We start from the raw sequence: 16,931 nt of genomic DNA on the forward strand, positions 1-16,931 counted from the left end.
GAAAGAGACTTTCTACCCCCACTGTTTCATATTCTTCTGAAATCCATTGATGTATTTAATAACAGATCCTATTAAAATTTTATTTTGTTAGAATATTATTTGATCCTTGAGAAATTAAACGTAATTTAAATTTTAGTATTTCATCAATCACCAGTTATCCATAGAGATTACCGAGTACATACATTTCTATACTGGTTCCCTATGGATATTGAACCAACTACTAATTGAGGAACAAGTGACCTGGTAGTACTCAATACTACATCAATGTTTTTGTTTGGTAGAAGATGTCTTTGTGAGAAATTCCTCATAGAAATAGCCCTCTCAAACCAGCTGGCACTTCAAGTTGAGTTGAAACATCGGTTTGCCAAGAGTACAAACTGAACTATACCTGTTATTGTCATCTTGAGCAAAATGTATTGCTGATCTAGCCAGTATTACTAATAAATGTTGTGATAACATCAAAATGTACTCTTGCTCCAGTAATTCTTTCTGGCAGCTTGGGTGCTTACTTACTCGCTCAATGGAAATAGATGGCCGGGGAGTGCATTCCGTCCGCTGAACGAAGATTATGGTCTAGACTTCCTGTTTGATCGAGCAGCATGATAAGAACCAGAAACTCATCAGATGTGTTTCAGAAGACACATCTCCTCATCAACTCCCCTGAGTCAATCGGGAGACCCCGCAATGAAGCTGGGCATTCATCACAAATTGGATATTGCAAAATTCAGGAAAGAACAGGGTAAATGTCAAACTAATGAAGGTTTAAGGAAGGACAATCTGACCTGTTTCTAACTACAGAATCAATTTAAGAACATCAAAGATGGTGTCATGGCTTACTGAAAGGGTAGGGAACCACTCTACAGCATGTGTGGCAATTGCATATTTACAGATGATTGTCAGAGCTGCTTGACTGGACTTTGACACTGTCTGTTTGGAGAACTAAAGCAAAGCTAATGTTTAATGTTAACTATGCCCCCATGTAAGATTGCCTTTTTTGTATTCAGAAGTTTCTAGCTTTGTATTGAACTTAAGGAGCCTCTCTGTCAGAGGTTTCTCAAAGTACTGAACACATGTATACAGCAGTATGGGGTAAATCCAGTTTCATACAGCAACAGTGCCTGCTGGTTTTCATTATAGCCCAGTCCCAGACCCTTTACTCAACCTTTATGAGGACATAAAGATCAGCTAATGCACCCCGTAAATGACTGTCCTCCGCCATTAATTTGATGATGGAGTCTACTGCATCATGAAATAAAGAGGTAGCAAATCTGTCCACCTGGAAACCTCCCATGTCAACCCTAGTGTGGCACTGCCTTGAAACAGGAAAGAACCATATCATCTAGATGACTTCCTGAATTGCCTGCTGATGCGGATGTGGCTGCAGCAGCCCCTGACTGGAGACCAGTGCTATTCTTTTCACCTCCTGCATGCAGGGGGGTGAAGCAGTATGGAATGTGGAACCCACCCCTTGTTTGTCAGATGGCCGTTTGTTTTGGAATACAAGACGATATTAATCTGAGCAAAGCGCTAACCCAGATATTCACTAGGTACCCTGCTCTGACTTCTTTTACGTAACAGGGCCATTTGATATTCTGGCCATGAATGAAGAAAGGGATGTACAATAATATTGAATACATTAATTAAGAAATAAGTTCACAACATAATGCTGATTACTTGTTGGCTGCTTTTCCTTCATTCTGCGGTCCAGCTCATCCCAAACCATCTCAAATGCAAACCAGATGGGATGACGTATCCCTGTGGAATGCCTTGGTAGCCATTCATGAGTTTGCTTTGAATTCTAAATAAATCACAGACAGTGTCTCCAGCAAAGCAACCCCACACCATCACACCTCCTAGCTTCATGGTGAGAACCACAACTGTGGCGATCATCCATTCACCAATGGATTTCCAGACTTCCACCAGTGAATTGTGCATTTCTTGTGTTTATTGGCCCAAGCAAGTCTCTTCTTATTGGTGTCCTTCAGAAGTGTTCTTTGCCGCATTTAGACCATAAAGGCCTGATTCACGTAGTCTCCTTCGAACTGTTGAGATGTGTCTATTACTTGAACTCTGTGAAGCATTTATTTGGGCTGAAATCTTAGGTGCAATTAATTGCAGTACACTTTTCTAAACTAAGCCTTGATTTTTAATTAGAATTCTGAAATCTTTAAATACTTTTGAAAGAATATGTTTTGCATTATTTACCAGAAAACATTAAAATGAATGCATTATATCAAGCTATTATTCATTATGCAAAAGGAGCAAGTAAACTGCTAGCAACAAAGTCAGATGAGTTGATTCTGTTTCTTGGATTAGGCTGCTCACACACACGGATGTGCAAGCCACACACACATAGACACATACCCACATCCCCAAGCTACATAGCTGTCACCCACACTCCTGGACTAGCTCCAGGGCACACAGTCTGGTTTTAGGGAAAGTTTGATTTGTGTCAACTTCCTGCAGTAACAGCCCCTCCCCTCACCCTAGGGCCTCAAAGACTATCAATTAGTTCTTTATTATGATCCCTGGGAGGGCAATAAAAGTTGAAGCTCCGAGAGACAACCCCCCTCACTTCCCACCTCCTTTCCTCCAGCAGATCAACCATTTGTTTAGTTTTTGGGTCACTGTTTGAACTCCCCCTCTGTTGGTGTAGACTTCTAGCATTGTATCTGATCTCAAACCCAATTACATTAGACAAACAATTCCTCATTGACAAACATCAATTACTCTTTTTCCGCCCTCTTGTTTGTTTTACATTAGCAGGTGCGACAGACTCAGGTTGGAATGCATTTGTGATTGCCTTCAGAAAGTGTTCAGACCCCTTCACCTTTTCCTCATTGTCTTGTGTTATATACTTAATATATTTTTTGCAATCAATCTAGACCCAATACCCCAAGAAGATAATGCATAAAACACGATTTTGACATTTATAGTCTGGGCTTTGGCTGGGCCATTCAAGGACATAGAGACTTTTCCTAAAGCCACTCCAGCATTGTCTTGGCTGTGTGCTTCATGTCACTGAAACATACTGAGGTCCTGTGCGCTCTGGATCACATTTTTTTCAAGGACCTCTCAGTATTTTGCCCAGTCATCCTTCCCTCAATCCTTACCAGTCTCCCAGGACTTGCCTCTGAGCAGCAACCCGATAGCATGATCATGCTAGGGATGGTTTTAGCTAGGTGATGAGCGTTAACTTGTTTTTGCTAAGCACTTGGCATAAATAGCACTCAGGCCTAAAAGTTACATTTTGGTCTCATCAGACCAAATAATCTTCTTCCTCATGCTCTTAGTCCTTCAGGCGTCCTTTCATATGCCTTTTACTTCATCTAGCCTCTACTATAAATGTTCTACAGACCTCTCAGGGATGATAAGAGAACACAGGAAACATCTTAACTTAGTGTGGAGATTCATGGTAAAGAGTCTGGATACTTATGTGCTTGAGATATTTCAGTTAATTAAATTCATGATGGGATATTGTGTGTGGATCAATTACAACACAAGATCATTTAAAGAAGGTTTCACTACTTTCGGAAACCCCAGTGTTTTAATTTCAGGCTGTTAATCAGGTATATATTGTTATTTTTTGTATGTGTTTTGCATCTATATCGGTTTATTGTAATTGAACAAATTTAAATTAGAACAAGTTCAGCAAGACTGGTGAGCATAAAACAAGGAAAAATGTATCAAATGAATGTTTTTATTAAATGTAAGAAATAAAGGACCTTCCCTGAAACACTGCAGTACTCTGCTCTACAAGTAAAAGTCAAACGTTTGGGTTCATTTATGTCAACTGATGAGTAGATCAATTAATTCCTCAGTGACGTTAGAGGCTGTAAAACCCACCATTGTCTTGGTGAAATGCTGAGGGATGGGCTTGGTTTAATCAATTCTGAAAAAAACAAGATCTTACCCAAAGTCTACACAGCGGTCACTGATAAAGAAGAAAAACATGGTTGCTGCTAATACAAGACCAGGGCCTTGAATCAGATAAACTCAGCATAGCAATTTCCAGGCATTCAGTACTGTTTTCCACTACCGTAAGTCAATATTTGCACTGGATCTCCTTGAAAGGGAGAAGCATCTAAAGCCAGTCACTGTCAAAAGTTAGAACTCTCAACTGAATGATTTGATCAATGTGCGTAAAGAAAAGCTTCAAACATTGCCTGTCACCATGCTATTCATGCAGCAGAAGTATGTCCTCGCTGAAGCTGTGGAAATCCTATTATCCTTATTAGTTTCCATAGATTATTTGAAATCATAGCAAGTTACATATGACATTCCATGCATCAGAGAACTGACTAAACATCTCACCATTTGCTGTATCAGGTGCTCATTAAAGCCCAGAAAGAAGCCATTAAAAAGCACCTGACTATTCATGCTGCGACACTAATGAGAGAGATGATATTGACAGAGTCCAAGCACACAACACTTGATGTCCAAGAAATTGAGGCTACACATCTTCTGGCAACTGCTTATCCTCTGAAACTGTGGAATACACAGTCACACATATTAAAAAATAAGAAGAGTTGCTATGGTGTACCCAGTATGTGGCCCAACATTTACAAATTTCAAGGAGATTTTAAAGATTGAAATGTCTAGTTTCAGACATTCAGGTCAATTGCAATGTATGACTATTTACTTTGAAAAGTAACATACAACCTTGTCCATGAGACACAATTGTAAACAATGTGATGCATAATGTCAATAACTTAAATCAGTTTTCAAATGAAACTACTTCATACATTTGCCTTGCAAACCTCAGCCCACTTATTTTTTACAAATAGTATATTAAAATGTAGTTCTATTTGAGATTTTATTTTAAAAAACAGACACACTTAATACATTTTTGTAAGGTGATATTGGTTTTACATTGGGATGTATTGTAAAAAAAAAAACAAAGCATGCAAATGAATTATTTAAAAATCATACAATGTGATTTTCTGGATTTTAGATTCCGTCTCTCACAGTTGAAGAGTATCTATGATAAAAAATACAGACCTCTACATGCTTTGTAAGTAGGAAAACCTGCAAAATTGGCAGTGTATCAAATACTTGTTCTCCCTACTGTATGTACAGCGTATATGCTTATATAGGTTTGCGCCATAAATATAGAATTTTGTGTTTGGACAAAAAGCTCTATCTTTGTCTCAAATGACCACAAAACCTATTCCCACATCAACTGTGCACCCTGGGATATCCAAACTCTATTTTGTACCCTTTTTGGTAATCTTTGCATTTGCACTATTTTATCTTAGACTTCTGTAGAATGCTCTTTTGCTTAATTTTCCTTCAGATTAGGGTTGGGGTTAGTGTCACAGCCTGACCAGTGACAACTGTGGTGTAATTACCCAGAAAATGCTACTTAAATGGTTTAAATGGATACCATTGATAAGGTAAATTTGTCCTCATTAGGCAATTCATTTCTGTGTAAAACTGGGAGGCTCCACAGCACAGGGTCGAAATAATTTAATATTTATTTCTTACAAATTTTTCCACCACATAAAATCTGTATCACTGTACAATAATAGATTTAGAGTGTAATTTCTAATTCAGTAAAATTAGAAAATGTCAATTCCTTTGTAAGGCACTGTACTCCAATATTCAACCTGTTGTTCTTTCAAAGTAATAATAACTTTTAAAAATTGCAGACCCCAAACAAATAATTGGGGTAGATTAGAGTTAAGAATATTACAGATTAATTATGTCTGAAATAATTAATTTATGTTTTTTGTTGGTTTGGCTTTCAGAACAAAATGTATGCGGGGGTGTGGGTTCTGGAATTAAATCGATCCTTCTGTTGTTTGTCGGGTGGTTTTCAGAACAGATGTAGTCAGTTCAGTCCAGGTCTGGTTCCACCAAACTGACCCATATATGACTGTAGTCGGGGGTGAGCATAAAAAATGTCCAAGCTAACTGTCAACTATTGTCAGTATCTCTGTGACAACAAATATCTCAAAACATCAAACATGACCAATAATAGAAGGAAAACCTTCACTAGTGGAAGTGTCTCATTCTAGCCTACTCAAGCCATTTGCTCTCTCACACACACCACCAAGCCTTCCACTCCACAACCAGGTTTGCCTCAGGGAAAAGCTGTACCCGGCTATCCATTCAGGGCTGATAAAAGTCCCCTCGTAATCTATGCCTGCAGGAGAAAGATGGGAAGGAGGCCAGGCCAGAGTGGTGGCAGTATTGATCACCCGTATGGATCAGTGGCTCGTTGAGTTTACAGATAAACTCTCGGCTACCTGTGTAATTTGTTACTTAGAGAATAACACGGAGACACCCAGGCCTTTTCTCCTTTGGAAAATCATTGATGTTCAGGGTCCACTTTTGTTTGCTGCAAGGAGGTGACCAATTTCCTTTACAGTGTAGTGGCAGCCATTGGTCGTAGAAAAGCGGACTATATTCACAAATGTGCCAAATGAAGACTTATTGTAGTCTGTGCACTGTACAGAGGCAGACAAGTGGATGTTCTCATGAAATATGAAAGGACGGCACTGCAAATCCAGTGCTTTATGATGTCATGGGCCTTAAGCCCTTCTAGTTCATTCAAGGTACTGTTAAGCACTAGCAGAGCAGCAGACCGATGAAGAATGTCTGAGGTACTGTTTGCCCATGGTCTCCAGTTTTCCACTCCCTTCAATGGATGTAAGCCTTATTGTGTGTGTGTGCGAAACCATGTCTGTGTGCGCGTTTTTGTGTGGGCCTGCATACCTTACCTTCCCAGTGCTCCATCTTCAGGGGAGTTAATATTGGCAATGTAAGAAGAAGTGAATGCCATTTGTCAACATGTATGAGAGACGGGACAAGACGGCTCGCCAAAGCCTCCCTATACCACCCCCACAACCCATAGCCACCCACCCCCACTCCACTTTAACTACCTCCCCTCACAATGGTGCTAGCTCACAGCTAGCTGCACATGCCACAGAGATCCTCTTTGGCTTTTAGACACCGCCAGGCCCGAGCTTGGCAGTTGGACATGCTTTTAGCCAAGCAACCTGCAGGCAACGGGTTGTCTACTGCTGCGCATAATCGCTCTCTTTCTCTGTCTCCCTCCGCCCTCCCCTCTGTCACTCTTCTTTATTCCTTGCTCCGCTTCATTCTCCTCCCTGCTCTTGCCTATTTGGTCTCTTTCTTTTTACAAGTCCTCAAGGGGGAACGGCAGCCTAGCCCCCAAGCCTCCTGCTGGCCACTAGCTGTTCGTTAGGTGCAGACAGACAGTCGGAACCGCTGTAGCGCTGCTCTAATAGAAGCCGGGGTGCTCCCAGACCCTTGTTATCACAGCCTCACTGTCCACCTGTCAGTCAGTCAGACGCTGTGTGCTGCTTGTTGCTTGTTAGGTTCTCGGCAGAGGATGAGGCGTGGAAAGGCTCTGACTGGCTGCGTGGATATAGGCTTTTCCCCATTCATTCAGACTGGTGAAAAGGGAGTGTACTTATCAAGCTTGACAGCTCCCACAGTGTTAGTTAGAGTCATACCTCAAGGTGGAGAATGACCCCTTGGCCCTGGTCATTAACACTTCGGGGTACGAGGGAGGACTTGCATGCACTTACAGGGTTTCTGACTCTGTGTGTGTTTGAATGCTGAACAGATGTCCATACTCAAGCAAAGAAAAGGTATTTAAATAGCCTGCTTGGATGGAATACTTTTCCTCTTGAAAATGCCAATAGCTAGTAGCCAAAGCTTGTAGAGTTGGCTTTGTGAAGAGCTTTACGCAGGGGATTTTATGGCTCCACCACACAACTACTGCATCTGGAACACCATTGCCGGTAATGGCCTAATTGCCATCTACACTTGTGAAGTTGACAAGTTGAAATTGGACTGGCGTTCTGGCCTCTCACTTTCTGTGCAGGAACATAAACACACACAATGGATACTAACTGGAAAGAGAAGAGACTTTCAAAACACCAGAGCATGGCCACATAAACCTAATTATTAGGAGCCTAATTCAGAAATGTACTCAAATATAATACTTGTTTGTTATAGAACTTCCATGTTTGAGGTTTCACTGCTTGAAATTCAAGCTTTCGATAAGGATTCAAAGGCAGTCTTCCTGGAAGGCTCCAAATGTCAATAGTGATAAGAAGCAGGAGTTTATCAGGGTCAGACCGAAAATTTCCGCTCCAGGGTTTACTGATTTGATTCAGTGTTGGCTTGATCTTTGTGCCATGTACACTAAGTGTTTTTGTTTAATGTCACCTTTAGATTTCTGCTGAATTAATTTGTGTGTGTGTGCTTGAATGCGTATGTGAGAGCTAGTGGTGTGTGTGGCCAATAACTTATTATTTTCCTTTTGTTGTGGTTTGATTAGTGGGCCCATCCTTTGGTTCATTCGTTGTATTACAACCAATGCATAATGATGTGTGGGCCTAGCTATTGAACTGAACTGGGGGGATGGTAAAAGTAGCTTGGTTAAGATAAAGTTGCTTTGAACAAATTCCTCCTTTGATCAGCCAGCCTGACCATGAATGACTTTCTCTTGGAAAGTCACTGCTTTTTTAGAGGGAAGGCTGATATTGTTCTGTTTTATCATTCCCACTCCTTTAACTCACACTCCCCACTGCAGACCTAGCCTTGTGTGAACAGTGCATTTTTAAGCTTTCAGTACACCTTACTTACATTCAACCATTTGTTTTGCAGAACCAAACACGCTGTGCTTGCATATTTCTAATCTTTCGATTCAAAAACATGTTTATATTAACTGAGGACACCAGAGGGCATTACATCTTTAACCCAGTCTATGTCCAGTTCTGTAGAGAAAGAAAAACATGCTAGCCAGAAGAAATAAGTAAATAAAACACTTCAGAAGACTTTTGATAAATCAAAGGCAATTTCTCATGTTTTCCTGGGAAAACACAGTTTATCAAAGTATGTTGATAGTTGGGATGTTAGTTGGGATGTTTGAAAGTGTGGTAAAGAGGTCAATGGAACATCAGTTGTTCTCTGCATGTTTACTTCTGCTTGTCAGCTACCTCTGCTAGGTAGAAGTGTTCAGGTAGCCATTTTATAATGATATTTCTGGCAATATGCCATCAGAAGCTTACGTTGGTAAGACTTACATAGGACTGTTGTAAAAATATGTATTATTTGCAATCACAATTGATATACAGTGAGGTGACAAAATTTGATCGACCTACATCTTTGCACAGGCCAAATAGTATGTGCTTAACCAATACCTAAAAGGGATAGTTTGACCTAATTTCATATTTGGGTGAAATCATGCTTACCCTGTGCTGTTCCGTGAAGTCATTTTTCACAACAAGCCATTATTCACCTCTGTGCCAGCCTGGAATTAGCAATATTAGCATCGCCAAGCCTCGTCACAAGTTTGACAAGTTTTTTGAGGTAAACATCTCCACTTGTCTTTGTTTGAGGTGTTTTGGAGTAGGATTCTGCTTGCAATGGAGCTTTTTTTGCTTTGAACGCACAGGCTAATAATGCTAATTCCAGGATGAGACAAAGCTGAATAATGGATTGTTATGAAAAATGACTCCATAGGCCTCAGGGTAAGCGAAATTTCACCCAAATATGAATCCAAGTTCGAACTATCCATTCAATTAATAAAAGTGCTCTGATTATAGACTTTCTTTTTAAGTTACAACAGCTTTGTACCACATCGACAACCCTAATTTTCTTGTTTCCAATTTTTGAATTATGGATATCTTCATGAACAACATAACATAAAGGTTAAATGCAGATATTCACTGCTAGACAAGTTTGAACAATTTGCCGTGCTTTCTTAAGAAAATAGCCTGAATTTTGTCTTTAGCAGGAATTGTGTCTTTCAGAGACTGTTGGGTCTGATACTTTTCTAACACAGTTTAGATCCAATTATCCCTCATCTCTGAAATATTATGGATTGGATATTACCACCCTGAAATCCCATTATGATTGGGTATTTATTTAGCAAAAAATTTAATTTCTCTTGACAGTTTGGCTCGGATATACATTTCCGTATTCTCTAATTCATGGATCTGGTCATTTAAATAAATTCCTCCCATAGCTTTAGCATTAGTTGATCCATGAAATTGGCTACAGGTGACAGGGCCCCAGAAAGAGGATGAGAAGACATTTTACATTGAGGATACGTTAGTGATTTAACAGATGATCTTACCCAGAGCCCCTCACATGCTCTATTCTCCCTTTTTACCCCAGCTTCCACTGCTTCTCTGTATGTGTGTAGCAATCCAGTTAATAAAATCCTGAAGAAAAAGGTTCAACAGAAACCTGTGGTTGTGGTTTATTGTTTCATACGTGTACCAAGTCACACCCTGCGTAAACCAGGCGATCTTGCGCAAATATACACATACACAAAACACAATCCTGATCCTTAGTCTGCTTTAGCAAAGCTTCATTCCCCCCGACACACTTTCTTCCACAGGCTTTTCTGCAAAGGGTCAAATCTAATCCCGGTTCATTCAGTTCTAGGTTTATCAAGTGAACCGAGCAAGAGCAGGATTGAAACAGGGACAAAAACGTTGGTGCACCAACCCAGCAGAGAACCAACACAAGCACTAGTAACACATGAGATGGCTTGTAGTTGCCACACTTTAGTGTCCCTTTCTAAAGCACCATCAGTATGGAGAGCAGATCACACCCTGGCTTAGAGTGAGCTTGAATGGAAGTTGGGTGGAGGTTGAATGGAGGTTGCCATGGGGCCAACCAAGCTATTCCTATTAACATACACACACACGGCAAGGATGCCAATGTTTAGTGAAATGTGCATTGTCATTTCCCTTGTGTAGAGGATGCAGAGGATGGTTTCCATTGCCTTTTATTAACTAGCAGTCTGTATTGCATTTGCAGTTCACACAAACAGCATCGTTCAATGTCAGCTTCTTTATCTGAAATTCTGTTAAGCTGTAAGAAAAACACACACACACTGTGGACTTTCACTTTGGCAATGATTAGTGGGCAGAGGCAGAACAAGACATTGAATTTGATGATCAACAGTGCTGGCATTAGAAAGTGGTGACATCGATTTAAAGTAGAGGTTGACCGATTGATCACCCTGGCCGCTAACAGGAAATATATGTTTCAGAAAACTTTCAATGATTACATAGTCACATCGTTGATATTATTACATTAATTAGCATATACTAAATACCAACTAAATACCAACTTTGCACATTCGCAAACAAAGCAGACATTTGTATATCAGACACAGGGCAAATGAAATTGCTGTACATTAGAAACAATAATAGAAATAAATGTATTATAAAAGACAAAACATAGAGATAAAAACATCACATTTAAGATGGCTCAAATATTATTATAAGATTAATAAAAGGCAGAATACAACATAACGTTTTTTAGCCTTGATTCAATGTTGGAGTTGCAGTTGCATACCATAAACAATGATGCCCTTTTGAAAACCAGTATTTCTACACTGAAGTCAAATGTTTATAAACATCCATATTTAGCTAAAAGACATTCACATTAGCCGGGAATATTGAGTATGGGCATTGTGTCACTTCTCTGGAATGCAAGCAGAGTCGTATGCAGCAGAGTTTGCTGGATTGGATTGAAAGCATGGTCTGTCTGTACCACGCACAATCACTCGGCTGCTTGGCTCATTGCAAACTGTTAGAAGACCATTTCACCCGAATGTTACATGATTATTTCATATTGAAGGCTGTGCACGGTTATGTCAATAAAGGTTGCCGAGCTTTCCATAAAATAGGTAATTGTTCCATGTTTCACTGAAAGAATTTCCATGTTTTACCATTTTAGTGCCCAAAGTCATTTTCTGTCAGTCCGAAATAAATTTTTAATTGTTTCATAATAAACAAATTTTAAAGTCTCTACATGTATTTTGTCATACTTGCTTCTTTAAGTCTAACTGCCAGCTAAGTGGTTTCAGTTACACCGTTGTCGTGGTAACGATAAGGCACGGGAGTGATTTGACAGCATGGAATATAAAGCTTTTTGTTGCCACAAAAAACGATAGTTCTGAAATGCACTTATTAGCTCTGAAATGCACTTTTACTTGAGATCCAAGCTCTTTGATTTTGCATTTTTTTCAACCAAATTAAACACATTTAATTATTTATTTGGGACACTGAAAAATGTCTGTCTAACAATTCCCAATATTGAGTCGATATCTTTGTTGTTCTGCCTTTCAGATAGCAGAAGCGGCCAAGTCATCCTCCCAAGTGGATGACCTTTACATTGATGACACAGGGTCTGGGGGGTACTACCCTGAAGATGACGACGACTTTAACTCGGGGTCAGGATCAGGTAAGAGTCTGGTCACAGTAGCCCTCAACTGGGACAATACTGTGTTCTTAACGGAGACTGTCATTTCAATCTGTCTGCAGAGCTGAGTTCTTACTTCCGTAGATATTGTAGCACTTTTTACAAAGCATTTAACAACCAACACATTGTCCAAGAAAGAGCTTTGATAACTGTAGCTAACATTGTTCGCAAGAAAAGAAACCTCACCCACTTGATTCTATTCTAATGTAAAAATAATTGTGACTGAGTTATGAATGCCAACATAAAGTTCTTCTCACTTCTTCTATTCAGTCAAGCTTTGTCTCCAACAGACATTGAACTGTAAGTAAATGAGTGCTGGCACAGTTTTTCAGAGATTTGGTTGGGCTTTTTTTTCTCCTCAGGCATTGGTGAGGTGATTGAGGAGACGGTGACTGTGAGCACTCTGTATATTGCGCCAAAAGCAGAACCCACCAAGGACTCCACCAAAGACTTCACTCCCAGAGTGGAGACAGCCACACCCAGAGAAGATCTGCCCAAGGAAACACCCAGGAAGCCAGTCAGAACAGAGGTCAGAACCCATAAACTGGGCTATTAAGACTTGCCTGCTATGCTAAAGATAGACAGGCCTATTGGGCATTTACACAGACTGCCGTATGACCACTCCTTTTCTGTCCTAAATGGTAGTTAGGACATTTTCAGTCAGTCAACTCATTAATTCAAATTAAAGGATTGGAAAATGACTGCATAGTTTTCATGCTGGCCTTTGTATTCATTACTTGAATTTAAATTCACCACCTGTAACAACAGTTAAAGATGCATTGAATCTGATGTAGGAATTCTATACATAACAGGTAGTAATTAGTAATAGAGGCCTGTCACACTACTATCATAGAATTTTAATAGACCACTCAATCTGTGATTCTTGGTGTGCATGGAGATAAAGAGTAGCCTACAAATCATTGGTCTTAACTGGTTGACATAGCATGTCATCAAATCCCTCTAATGCAGCATTGGTTAATACCCTCCAAGGGTTTCCTCTAAGGATAAAGCAGTCATCTAGGTGCCTGATGTTGATCTGGTTTACATTATGCTGGATTACTGAATCAACGGTCATAATCTCCCATTTTGGAACACAATCAGCTCTTGGAACCCCCATGGTGCATTTGGGTGATGGCCTGGATTATTTCCCTGATTGGGGGCAGTCACTACCCCTTCAGTCGAGCCAAGGGATGCTGGCCGCATGGCTCCATCATTGTCCCTTTCTCCTTCGTCTAATCTTTTACCCTTCAATCTTTCCATGTGAAGAGATTAAGAGTAGTTGAAAGCAATATGCAATTTGGGGAAGCAGTGTAGCCTAATTGTTATAACACCTAGCCAGCAACCAGAAGGTTTGCTATATCGACTCTTAAACCAGAATAAGGCTTTTGTTTGTTGAATAAGGCAGTTAACTGTAAGCGGTCCCAGGTTGTTTGTGAAAATGAGTGTTCTCAGTCATAATGGTTAAATAAGTGTAACAATACAGTAAAGTCTAAACCAAACCCTCAAATAGGGTCTTATTAGATCTGTTCGCAGAGCATGTCTAGGCGCAGGGGTCCGCAACTGACCCTTATTTGGCCTCAGTCTAGTAACCAAAGCCAAAATCCATGCCTCTATGTTATCACTCCAGAATCTGTATGACTCTGTGTCTAACTCTTACAATCTCATCTTCCAGCCCCCAGTTCCCGTCACAGCGGATGTGCGCAGGAACCAGATCACCAGCACAACCAGCGCCCCCAGCTCCCCCCTGGAGCCTATTGAGGTGCGCTCAGAAAGCCTTTTCCAGAGAACAGAAGTCTTGGCAGGTATGCACAGCAACAGTAATACTGGGGTTCACCATTTTCCCACTCAACACGTGATAGTGTGCAGTCTTTGCACCTGTTTCTGCTCATCTACATTAAACTACTTTTTATGATTGACTTGAGGTTGATTACGGGTTGTGAGCTGTTGATTAGGAAATTAGGTGGTATTTTTGTGATTGTCAGTTAATTAGACTGCCATTTTAATTAAGAATTTTAGATTACATCTTTGATTCTGAAGTAGGTCAGGTGCCGTGCTTCGGGCGATGGTATGAATCTTGGCAGCAGAAACATTTTGACAAGATAATCTGCATTTAAATGTCTTGCGTGTTTAGTTTATTTAATCTGTGATCTATCTTGCGTTTATGCATCTGTGAATCAACTTTATACGTGCTTTACCGTTGGATATTCTCTACTCTTAATGAAAGACAACAATGGAGAATATGCTGATAATCATGTAATAATGCTGCTGAAACGAAAACCTAAGGGAGTTTCTCCCCATGTCTCGTGTTCTCTAAAGCCTCTAAAAAACATTTGCATATATACACTACATTTCTATCTCTCAGTGGGACCTTCATAGCGAGGTTTGCTCCAATTTTGGTGATTTTCTTACAAAATGCAAACATAATAAATGTTCTGACTGGAAAGCACACTCTCTGATGTGATCTTCCTTTCAGTGTCAGAGATGAACATGTATAGTGCTCCAAATGGATTGCCACTTTAGTTTTGCTTTGTTGTGACATCCGTGTATTAGTTACTGTGACAAATTGACATGGATGAGGAAAACAAGGACATCAATATTGTAGTGTTGGAAACAGCTGCGCACAAAAAAGCTATCCAGCTAGCTGCCTTGTTTATTCCTGTTTTTGTGGTGAATAACAAGTAAAGCCAACTTTGAATAGTGCATTGTAAAAGAAATATGCCTAAATTACAGCAAATAGTCAGGGCCTCGTGTCTAGGTCATTGACTTACCTGTCATGTAGCCATGTAATGCCCTAACTTCCTTAAACTCAGATAGCTAGCTATAATCCTTTTTGATAAATATAAATGATAAATATCAATTATTGTCACTTTAGTCACATCTACTAATACCTTTCCCCTAAATGGTGTGGATTCAAGTAATGTACAACCCAGTGATCAGGACGCTCAGACGCTGTGTTTTAACAGACCCAGCCACTTAACCTCCTCATGTCCCCTATGCTTTTCCTCTTCATGTCCCCTATGCTTTTCCTCTTCATGTCCCCTATGCCTTTCCTCTTCATGTCCCCTATGCTTTTCCTCTTCATGTCCCCTATGCTTTTCCTCTTCATGTCCCCTATGCTTTTCCTCTTCATGTCCCCTATGCCTTTCCTCTTCATGTCCCCTATGCTTTTCCTCTTCATGTCCCCTATGCTTTTCCTCTTCATGTCCCCTATGCCTTTCCTCTTCATGTCCCCTATGCTTTTCCTCTTCATGTCCCCTATGCCTTTCCTCTTCATGTCCCCTATGCTTTTCCTCTTCATGTCCCCTATGCTTTTCCTCTTCATGTCCCCTATGCCTTTCCTCTTCATGTCCCCTATGCCTTTCCTCTTCATGTCCCCTATGGCTCCCACCAACTGTTATTGTACATAATGTAATTTAGATAATTTAGATTTTCAGAAGGGTCATTGGTTTGAATTGTGACAGTTTTTCTGTCACAACTGAGGCACCAGTTTCAACATGTGGTAATAAAACTAGAGCAGAGGGGGCTTGTTGTGTTTTTGCCACAAGGAACCAATATAAATGTAATTTGGAAAACACAGAATACTTATGTAAAGACACACAGACAAGTCCTTGGTGTAATGTTACAACACTTGACAGGGGGATTGCCTAAGGAATGTGCAATACCAGTTAAAAACTTTCTTCAGTGTTCACTGAATACCCTTTCACCTCTGAACCCTCTTTCTATCCACAGCTGTCATTGCGGGAGGAGTTATTGGCTTCCTTTTCGCTATCTTCCTCATCTTACTTTTGGTTTACCGCATGAGGAAGAAGGATGAGGGAAGCTACGACCTGGGAGAAAGGAAACCCTCCGGGGCAGCCTATCAGAAGGCACCAACCAAGGAGTTTTATGCGTAAAGCCCTGCCCTTTCGTTCAAAGATTGACAAATCAGAGTGACAGTTTATGGCAGTCCATGACAACAACAAAACCTGTTCTAATAACAATAACATAAAAGTTACAAATATTGATTAAGGAAAACATATTTTTTTTGCATAGAGTATTGGTATTAAGACATTTTCTCCCCCAAAAAAAGAAAAGCTAAACATTGCTTATTCCATAGCAAATCTCTGTGTATTTAAACATTTTGTGTATTATTTGAAAAGCCTGGGGAGATTAAAACATGAAAAAACTATCTGTTAATGTCTTCTGTCAAAGGAGCTGTTTTTAGTCGCTGCCTACTTTTTAACTGTAGCAGTATGTATTTGTAAAGAAAAATGTTAAGTGGAAATAATTGAATATAATTATTCTGTATCATCTTACTTTTATTTTATTTTTCGTTTTGTCCTAGCATGTCTGATGTTTATCTTTAAAAGGTGTATTTCATTAATTTATCTTTTTTTTTCTCAAATGTAAAAAAAATGCCTTTGTAGTTGTCATGAAGCTCTTTCGTCTTCATATTAACGCTGATAACGGTCAATGTAAATGTTCTCCCTTCAGGTTACGATGTTTATTTTTTTGCTCTCACATCAAACTAATTGGAATGGGAGCAAGGTTTCTTTTTTGTTTGTCTTGTTTGTTTTCTTTTAATGTTTCTCTTGGTCAAAACCAGTTCTTATACAGCATATATGTTTGAACCTGGGAATTGGTCTTAAAAGCTGTGTCAGGGGCTTCAGAAAAAGACATAAGACCTA

General features: G+C 39.9%; 1 protein-coding gene across 1 annotated transcript in view; it reads left to right on the forward strand.

Moving 5' to 3' along the window:
- The window catches only part of sdc2 (syndecan 2), a 34,315-nt gene extending 17,990 nt beyond the window's left edge, over positions 1 to 16,325 (forward strand). Inside the window, 4 exon segments of the mRNA NM_001310863.1 lie at positions 12,132 to 12,246; positions 12,627 to 12,793; positions 13,937 to 14,066; positions 15,994 to 16,325. Of these exon segments, the coding sequence (NP_001297792.1) occupies positions 12,132 to 12,246; positions 12,627 to 12,793; positions 13,937 to 14,066; positions 15,994 to 16,157 (576 nt within the window). The 3' untranslated portion in view covers positions 16,158 to 16,325.
- The last annotated feature ends 606 nt before the right edge of the window (positions 16,326 to 16,931 follow it).

This window comes from Esox lucius, chromosome 10, assembly GCF_011004845.1.
Source record: "Esox lucius isolate fEsoLuc1 chromosome 10, fEsoLuc1.pri, whole genome shotgun sequence".
Classification (NCBI taxonomy): Eukaryota; Metazoa; Chordata; class Actinopteri; order Esociformes; family Esocidae; genus Esox; species Esox lucius.